The sequence below is a fragment of the Acanthopagrus latus genome, chromosome 9, assembly GCF_904848185.1.
Source record: "Acanthopagrus latus isolate v.2019 chromosome 9, fAcaLat1.1, whole genome shotgun sequence".
NCBI classification, from domain to species: domain Eukaryota; kingdom Metazoa; phylum Chordata; class Actinopteri; order Spariformes; family Sparidae; genus Acanthopagrus; species Acanthopagrus latus.
In genome coordinates this window covers 8,965,434-8,974,703 of record NC_051047.1, presented here as the reverse complement: position 1 = coordinate 8,974,703, position 9,270 = coordinate 8,965,434, and the positions used below count along the sequence as shown (strand labels likewise).

The 9,270-nt window shown below is 42.2% G+C and overlaps 1 protein-coding gene across 2 annotated transcripts; it reads right to left on the bottom strand.

Moving 5' to 3' along the window:
* Positions 1–402: 402 nt before the first annotated feature.
* On the bottom strand, positions 403–7,303 carry si:ch211-184m13.4 (uncharacterized protein LOC798560 homolog). 2 transcript variants are annotated; one of them, XM_037109936.1, is made up of 4 exons: positions 7,250–7,303; positions 1,812–2,165; positions 1,057–1,571; positions 403–966 (listed from the first exon to the last, which is right to left on the bottom strand). In XM_037109936.1, the coding sequence occupies exons 1-4, from the start codon at positions 7,281–7,283 to the stop codon at positions 802–804; spliced, it is 1,068 nt and encodes a 355-aa protein (XP_036965831.1). In that variant the 5' UTR covers positions 7,284–7,303; the 3' UTR covers positions 403–801. The 2 variants fall into 2 exon arrangements, with proteins under 2 accessions (XP_036965831.1, XP_036965832.1); XM_037109937.1 differs by lacking the exon at positions 7,250–7,303 and adding an exon at positions 2,290–2,344.
* Between the last annotated feature and the right edge of the window lie 1,967 nt (positions 7,304–9,270).

Below are 9,270 nucleotides of genomic sequence, written 5' to 3'. Positions count from 1 at the left end.
ATGCAATAGCAGCTCAGCCTTGCAAATGCAGGTTTGTAGCTGAGCTCAAAATGAAGGTGGGGTTCAAACAAGGGTGCTAAAAGAAGGGGGGTATGGAGTAAGAAAAGAGCTACTGCCCGCCTACTTTACACCCCCCGCCCACATTTGTTCAGTTAATCTTTTCAGTCCTTTGAGACATCTGCTAAAACTAGATACCGTCTTGCAATGTGAAAACACCAGCTGTGTGACATGTGAATGGAACACATCATAAGAAAAGTGAGATTGATGAACCAAAAAAAGCTCAGCTGATGTATCTAGTTTAGGACATTTCATTCACCCTGCATACATACACAACCAAACAAAGAACCTTCTAACACACAAACAATGACAAACCAAAATTTAATTTAAACTATGAAAGAACACTACTGTGTGACAAAACTGCTAATGCATGGCACACACACGAGCAAGAAAGGCGATACAAATAAGACAGTATATAAGATACACTTTGATGTAAAAAAAAAAAAAAAGATTAACAGATAGGGAACAATAAATTGTATGCAGTTTTCTCATTCATCGTGCTCAACACTTTGGGTGGGAGCGGCTGCAAATTAGCAAATATGATCTTCCCTGTACTTTTATCGACATATACTGCACATGTACATGGACAGTTGTCACAGTATCTTAAGTGAAAGACTTGTTAGTCATTTCCAAAAGAGTGTCAACACAAGAGACTAAAATAGGCATTCTTGGGTTTAAACTAGGTCTTCTTTGTGCCACTGGTTGTTGTTAGCATGTCTCCTGCAAGCTCAGCTGTGGTTTCTCTCAGGTGTTGCTGCTGCTGTTCTCAGCTGTCATTTTGGAGGAAGCACCAGACGTGTACAGATAGTCCTTAAAGAGGCTCAGCACCCGCTTCTTGTAGGTCTTGATGGCAAAGAAGTAGATGACTGGGTCCAAGCAGCAGTTGAAGTTCATCAGGGAAACGGTAATCTGCGAGTAGGTAGATAGAGAGGTAGATAGATTGTGAAAAAGGAAAATTGGTGGGGAATGTTTGAAACAAAATAAACTAACAGGTCCTACCTGTAAAGACACCTTGAAGGCCCTCAGTTCCTCGCAGGTTGGCTGGTGGTGTATCTTTCTCGACATGAACTGCATTACGTTGAGGTGGTAAGGACTGAAGCATACGAGAAAGGTGAGGAGGATGAGAAGAATAATGGTGTTGGCCCTGTGATTCCTCCTTGATCGACCAGTCACGGAGTTCTGCTTGGCCACAGCTCGCAGCTTCAGGTTGATCTTGGTATAGCAGCCAATGATGATGATGAGCGGACAGCAGAAGGAGAAGGCGCAGGCCACAAGCAGGAGATAAGGGGTGAAGCGGGAGCCATCAAAGTTGAAGTACTCCATGCAGGTTCGTCTGTCCTGGTGCTCGTGCAGCATGCTGCGGAACAGCAGAGGGGCTACCTGCAGGGACACCAGAGCCCAGACCAGGCAGCAGACCCTGCGTACCACGCTCACACTCCGCAAACACTGCAGCCGGTGTGGGTGCACCATGGCCAGGTATCGGTCCAGACTGATACAGGTCATGAAGCCAATACCTGGTGGAAATGACAGCACATACTGAGAAGGTGTTTCCACCACCCATGGTCTCCAATCTGATACCTTTACATTTTTGTCAAAAAGCTTTTTATACTTAATATAATTCGTGTGTATAAAACTTTAAAGCAAGTTTAAGCTGGCTTATTACATTTTTTTGTGTCCTTTGTAAATGCTGAAATCTTTCACACAAGATAAATGTAAACATGTGACAGTGCTCTGGCATCCAAGAGCATTATTACCTGCATAGGTATTTGCAAAGAAGAGAAGTGTGGTCAGTCTGCAGAGAAGGTCACCAAAGGGCCAGTCATAGTGGCGAATGTAGTACGTGATTCTGCCAGGCAGCGTCAGTGTGAACAGGGTATCAGACAGTGCCAGGTTGACCAGATAGATGGAAGTGGAGTTGAACTTCTGCTTCTTCTGGCAGATGACATAGAGAACCAAGCTGTTGCCACACACGCTGATGATGAAAACAACAGAGTAGAAAATAGGGAAGAGGACCACTGCGGCTCTCTGGTAAACAAACACGTCACAGCCGCTGTCGTTCACAGAGTTCCTTGCTGCGTCCAGGGTGATATTTTCCACAGCCATCCCACCTGTCATTTTGAGCAAAGGATCACAAAGTCAATTGCAAATCATTATACATTAAACAATGTGCATGTGCAAAGGAATAAGAGAGCACTGAACTAGAGAAAAATCATCAGATTATAACATACTCACAACAAGAGACAGGGTTCCAGCAAGTTCATTCACTGTGAATACTCCTGAGTCAGGTGGTTGTGGATGTAAAATGAGCTTGAAGTACCTCTAAGAAGGCTGTGTTGAGTGTTTAAATCCCACCTCTCCTTTTTGACATCACATGTCTGTCAAACTTTGTCATACTGTGACCACAGTAGTTACTTATTGCACTGTGCAGAAACTGTTTCATGGCCTGTCACTGACAATTGTGAAACAAATCTGATATACAGTCCTCTCTTTTTGAATAGTGTATTTTACTAAATATTCATAAAACAGTGCCACATGCTGTTTGAATGCCTGTTAGTTTTCATCATTTCACTTTTATCATCTTCATTATCATTTTAATCTCGCATATTATCTGCAGTTTGAAACAAAATAAAGAATAAATATTAGCTCACTTACCTGTAGTGCTATTATCCTCTTAAATTGTTTTGGTGTGCCTTGCCTAGTTTTGGAGACACTGGCCGAAGAGATGTCTGCCTCCTTGCCAGTGTAATAGAATTAGATGGCACTGGGCTTGTGGTGCTCAAATCAACCTTTTAAAAACTCAATAGCCACATCTCTTTCCAGAAATCATGACCAGGTTCCTTAACATAAACCAATGACCTTGTTGTGAGCAGTTTCATATAAGAACTATTTTCTTTCTACCAGCTACACCCAGCAACTGTATCACTGTGCACATGGAAGCATGCACCTAATCATGGACAAGAGGCTAGCTACCTTAGCTATCTAACGCTAGTCCATAAGTAGATGATGGACTCTTCCTACTCTGCAGTGATATGGTTGGCAGGTGTAGTTTGGTAAAAAAAAAACAAAAACAAACATGTTTTGACATGAGACTGATCACATCAAGGGAAGTGGGTTAGCCCAAGTAACCAGGTCATGTTTCTGTAAAGAGACATTGCTGTAGAGTTTTTAAATGTATTTATTTGGCACTTTGAGAACCACAAACCAAGTGTCATCTAGTTCCATTTTCTTTGAGAGAAGGCAGACATCACTACTGCTGATATCTCCAAAGCCCTGAAAGTCACAACAAACTGTAGATGGAAAAATAGCACTACAGTTGAGAGGGAAATCATGCATTTTTTATTTGGGGGGGAGGGACTGTCACTTTTACATGTCAGTCATTTGTGAAGGACAGTGAATTGCAACAACCTCTTGAAAAGGCTTCTATACAAATAAAGTTTTTAGGTGTGACGTCAGCGAGACATCTAGAGATTTGTGCCGCCACCTTCAGACCGGAGAGAAGACAGAACGAGATGAGCACAAGCCCCACTGTTCTTACTGTGTCGTTATTACAGAAGTCCTCCTGAGTGCTTGTGTGTGTGTGTGTGTGTATGTGAGAGAGAGAGAGCGAGAGAGACAGAGATAAAGATAAAGAGAGAGAAAAGGATAGATAGCGAAAGTGAGATTGAGCAAGTACTGATTGTGTTATCGAATCAAATTCATAGAAGTTGCTGTCTAACACATGCATATGCGTAACAACAATATCTAACGTTTTGGGGGCTAAATGCACAAATCATGATCACTGGGACAGAAACAAATGTAATGTGACACACACGGAGGCTAGTGTTCAATAAAGCTGTGCACATGTACACAACACTGCTTGCAGTTAGCGAAGCGTGAATTTGAAAGGTTAGATGAAGTGATAGGTAGGTGTGAGGTTTTATATTGCGTTCCTGCCTCTGAGGTTTTCTCAAGTCTGTTTCTGTGTGCGGCTGAGGTGAAGACAGGCAGGCCTGAAGTTGGTGATGGAAGATATAGAAGGAAGTATCGCTGGCGCTTGTGCAAAACTGTCACAATCCTGTGATGTGTGGATGAATCACTTAAACCTATATGTACATCTCAACTACCTACCCCCCAAAAAAAGATTAAAAACTTGAACAATGTAAACTGAAAAAAAACAAAAAAAACAATGTGGTGTCAAATTCTGAGAATACTTATACCGGTAAAACTGTGGCTGCTTCAGCAAAGTAAGATGCGGCAGCTTTACTTCACACAAATCAAACCGACTCAGTTTGCAATTACTCACAACTTATTTTTTGTTTCACTTATTCAAGATTCTAAATCAATTTGTCATTATGCAATGAAGATCGCGTAATGGAACTTTTGTTGCAATTCCCTGAGCTACGTGCACATACACTATGCAGACCTATTGAAACACAATGATCAAGTCAGAAAAATAAACTATTCATGATGGAGTGTTGAAGGGGAGTTTAGGAGTCTCACAGTGAGGAATGAAGCTGTCCAACAGTCTGGTGGTATGGATGCAGATACTTCCATATCTTTTTCCAGATAGCAGCAGGTTGGACAGACTGTGGCTGGGTGATGTCTGTCGGTATCCTTCAGGCCCTGTGCAGAAACCTCCCTTCATCAATATCACTGATGCTCGATAGATGGGTACCAATTATATGCTGGGTTCTGTTAAGATTTCCAATCAGCTTCGTGAGTGAGGTTGTATTGAATTCTTAGCTAAAATGAACACACAGCATTCTGATGTTAAGGTATTCTTATTGTCAAGGTGTGTGAAGACTGAGAGGAGGGAGGTGGAGATGGTGTTGCCGGTGTATCTTTCAGTTCTGAACGCTAAGGGTCCACACTGGCTCGGATGTTGCCTTTGATGCGCTGGAGAGCCCAAAGCACTTCATCAAAATGGGGGTGAGTGGTGGTCATTTTGACAAGACACTGCAGTGTCTCCTGCGAGACTGACATGTGAAAAATATCCACTAATGGACTAAGAAAACATTCATCGGCTGATATTAATGGAAAACAAAATAAAAAATTGCTCAGCGGAGTAAACATTGCCAGGACCCTTGAAAGGAACGACACGAACAACTGAATAACCATTAAGACTTTTTTTTTTTTTTATTATTCCTTCAAACCTCAAACAAATTTGATGGAACACACATTCCTATCAAGGAAGTAGGAAATACACTGGCTACTGTATCTCATCTCGCTCGCCCGCTAAAGCTTTCCAGGTCGGTGTAATTGAAATGGATGGCTGCTGGATAGGCAAAAGGTCACTAATTGTCACCAGTCAAATGCGGTTATAATACAGCTCACTTAGGCCACAATGAGAGCTTCATGTAGACAGTGTCACCTGCAGGTTAGGAGCCTGCTGCACTTCAGCCTACATTTCATGCTCCATTAATTTTGTGCCCAGAGTTAAACATCTCGTATCATCTGAACGGCGTGCCGGAAAAGGAAAAGACAGTCGTTTGTTGAGCGCTCGCTAGGTGTCCTGGGGCTCTCTCAGTGTTAAATACTGCAGTGGCACAGGAGGACATGAAATGAAGGGGATTCTCACTTCTGCTCACACAATCTCATGTCTCAAAATGACAATGTAAACATATGAGTACCACCAAAGAGCTACTTTTACTTCTCCTTTCACCTCGAATATGATACATTTTGTATATCTGTGGTTGTAAGTGTGAAGCTTGAAACTGCAACAATGACTCTGTTGTGTCTGAAGTAACTCTCCACTTATAAATGAATAAATGTAATCAAGTCAAATGTGCTGGATTGCTTAGAATACATCACATCTTGCTCAACATTATTCTTTTTTATTTATCACAGCAGCAGCGTGAAAATGGCACACGTGGTCGTGTGTAGTGTGTTTGCAGTTTTCTGGGTTGATGGGTGTGTGACATGAAAGGTCTTAGGAAATTGAAAGTGACGACCCAGCATGGAACATGCATGGAAGTCACTTCTCAGAAATGTGACCTTTTTCTGGTTGTTAAGTCAGGGGTGGGCTGAAAAAGGGGAGGGGGGGGGGGTAAGAAGGGGGAACAAACTGATTTGAAGAGAATTATACAATAGTCAATGGCGCAACTGCAGCCCATAAAAGAACACCCCAGAAGGCATATCGTTTTAAAGGCACCCTCATGGTGGAGGGGGACCAGTGGTGTGTTGCTGAGGCAAACTGGGAATGACTTCTGGTGTCCACGACATGTGTGGAATAGCCAGCGTGGTTCCACAAACGGTGCCTAACCAAATTTGGGATGTTTTTTGCTGCCAGAATGAATTGTGTATGAAACTTCCCCCACACAGTTTAAATTTAAATCTGCTGTAGCAAACCAACTTCACCGTGCTGCTGTCAACTCATTCAGCAGCCAAACTAAAGCAATGGTGTTGTAGTGTGTTGATGGATAATGATTTTTTAGAGATGGTATGTGTTATCAATAGAATTGCATTGACTATATATATATATATAGGTATTGCTCAAACAACAGGGGAACATTACAAAGAAAAAGAAATTGATCTTGTTGTATAAAGATGGGACCATGTCTGGAAAACACACGACACAGCATCTAAATAGCTTAAGAACAAGATAATCAACTATAATTTTGTGCATAGAACATATCTCAGTAGTGTTCAGTTGTAAAGGATGGGTGTATCCAAGCAGGATAAAAGTGCATTCTGGTCCAAACACACCAAACACATGATAACAACTGGATGTAAGATGGCTAAAAGAAACCAGGAGGAAGACTATAATGAACTTCCTATTTCCAACATCTTGTTCTTATATCTTTTTCTGTTGCCTTTTCTGCATCTTGGACAGACAAGTCAAATAGGTAAAATAAAATCACTCTTTATGTGTATGCAGTTGCAATGCAGGCCGCTAAAGTTGACTGTAGTAAAACATAACACCACTAGAGGGAGTGCAATCATTACGAATCAGAAACTGAAAATCATAAAGTGCCATTCAGAGAGAATAACAAAAACACGTTTCAGCGTTATGCTAGAGGTCTGAAACACTTTTTCCTTTAAGTTCAACATTCGTGTGCCACATTTTTGAAATGTAATCCTCTTATTTGTCAAACTCACTGCTCTAGTGTTAAATTTGCGTGCTCTTGTGTGCATGCCTGATTTATACATGTCCCGGTGTGTGTGTGTGTGTGTGTGTGTGTGCGTGCGTGCATAAGCAGACTGCTGGACATACCGCAGGGGACTCCTGCATTGTCAGGGGGCCTCATGTGGCTCGTGTCTGTTCTCATCATCGCCATCTCCCCCCATGCATCAGCCGCCGCCTGCCCGGCTCAGGCCCTGTCCCCCACTCCACCACCACGCTCGCGTGAAGACTCTCCGTTCACACTTTGCTTCACGCTTGTCACCTTTACCACTGATGAGCTATTTGTTGTTTTTTTTACGGCCAACACTTTTAAACCCTCTGCTTCACAGAGACCAGTGCACTGCTCCACTCGACATGCTTTATGTGATGCTAGAGTGACAGGAGGAGAAAGGTGTGCTCGTGCCCGGTGAAGCCGTGTGAGTGTGAAGGGAGCATCGTTACGCATCGTCACAGGTGTCTGTGGACGGCGTCTTAAAGGATGCCTACAACCCCTTTCGTTCATCGTGATTCCTGCTTAATCTGACATGTCACAGTGTTGACACTAGTGAAGCCGGTTGTGAAAAACACACACCAGCTCATTGTGCCGGGTGTCCTTTTGAACTGCTCATGACTTCACACCCGTGAACACGCTGTGAATTCCACTTTCTCCCACATGTAGGAGTGTCATGGTACATAAAACTTATCCGTTTAATAGGCTCATCACACACATGCACAACTCACAAGAGCGCCCCACAGATGGGAAGCTCTCTGATTGGCATATATAGGGATTTCTTGACTGTTTAGACTTGAAAAGGGACCGAGTTTAATGTGTTTTAGTGGTCTGATCACTGGTGCCAGAGGCATCATTTCTTTACTACCTCAGAAGTTGCTCCTGAGCTTTGGGCATTTTATCAAAAACAGTGACAGAAAAAGCTTTGTTGGAGCTTCAGACAAAAAGAAAATGATGCAGCACATGAAACACACACATCAAGATTTGAAGGCCCAGTTCTGAACAGAAAGCTTTTCAGGTTACGCCACTGCTGGAAACCAAGACATGGTATTATTGTCATTTAATGACTTACTGCAGTATAAGAATAGCTTTAAAGTACATTAAAACCAGGAGAGGGTGTAGAGCAAAAAAAAAAAAAAAAAAAAAAAAAAAAAAAGCACTGGAACATTATTTTTCTTCAGTCTTCAGTGATGTTTCTCCTGATCATTTCCCTTCATCTGTAGATGCAGTGGCCAAAAAAGTACTTTGTTTTCGCTGTCCAAGCAATCAATATGCCCTGAAACTGATCAAAACAGAGAAGGATCAATTCAGGTGTTGACAAAACCAAACTCGATCAGACATTTCTTATGAACCAGTATTCAAAAGCACCACTCTCCACTTGACAAATCACAAACAGTATCTTCTGTACTTGACTATTTTAGGTGACTTGAATGCCGAGCGCTTGATTCGCGTAACAGCCACAGAGCTACAGTAGCTGGAAAACATTAACACAAGTGTTCATACTACATAACAGAGTAATTAGAAACTTACATGCACAGTTCATTTACAGCGTTGATGCAGCATGACCGCATCCACATGCAGTGGTGTATTCTGAGCTAATGAATGCTGAATAATGAATACGGGCCAGAAACTGTCGTCAACACAAACAAGCTCCGGTGGTCGTAATCATACTGACAACAAACACACATGATGCAGACACAGACAAGTGAGTATCTGTAGCTTGAATTATTTACTACTACTAGTTTTAGACTACTTTATTACCAGCGTGATACATCATAAGGACTTGTGCCAATTAACCAACTCCTCTCCGCAGGTGAGTACAGTGCAGGACCCCTAGGGCTGGTAGGGATTCAGTGACTTGCGCTGGGATTTTTAAGCAGCATGGATACAGGACCTGAAACCAGTCTTGCAAAACTGTCCTTTTCGATGTGGTGTGGTTTTGGGCTCATGGTTCTTCTGGTAAAATCAAATTCAAAAACACGAGTAGATGAGAAATGCAGCTGAGCAGCACCATCTTCAGGATCTGCATTAAAAAAAAAACAATCCTCGAGAGCTGGTGGTTTTTACTTTATGCTTTGTGTTGTGTCTTTAACACTGATGTTATCACTGTACATATACCAAC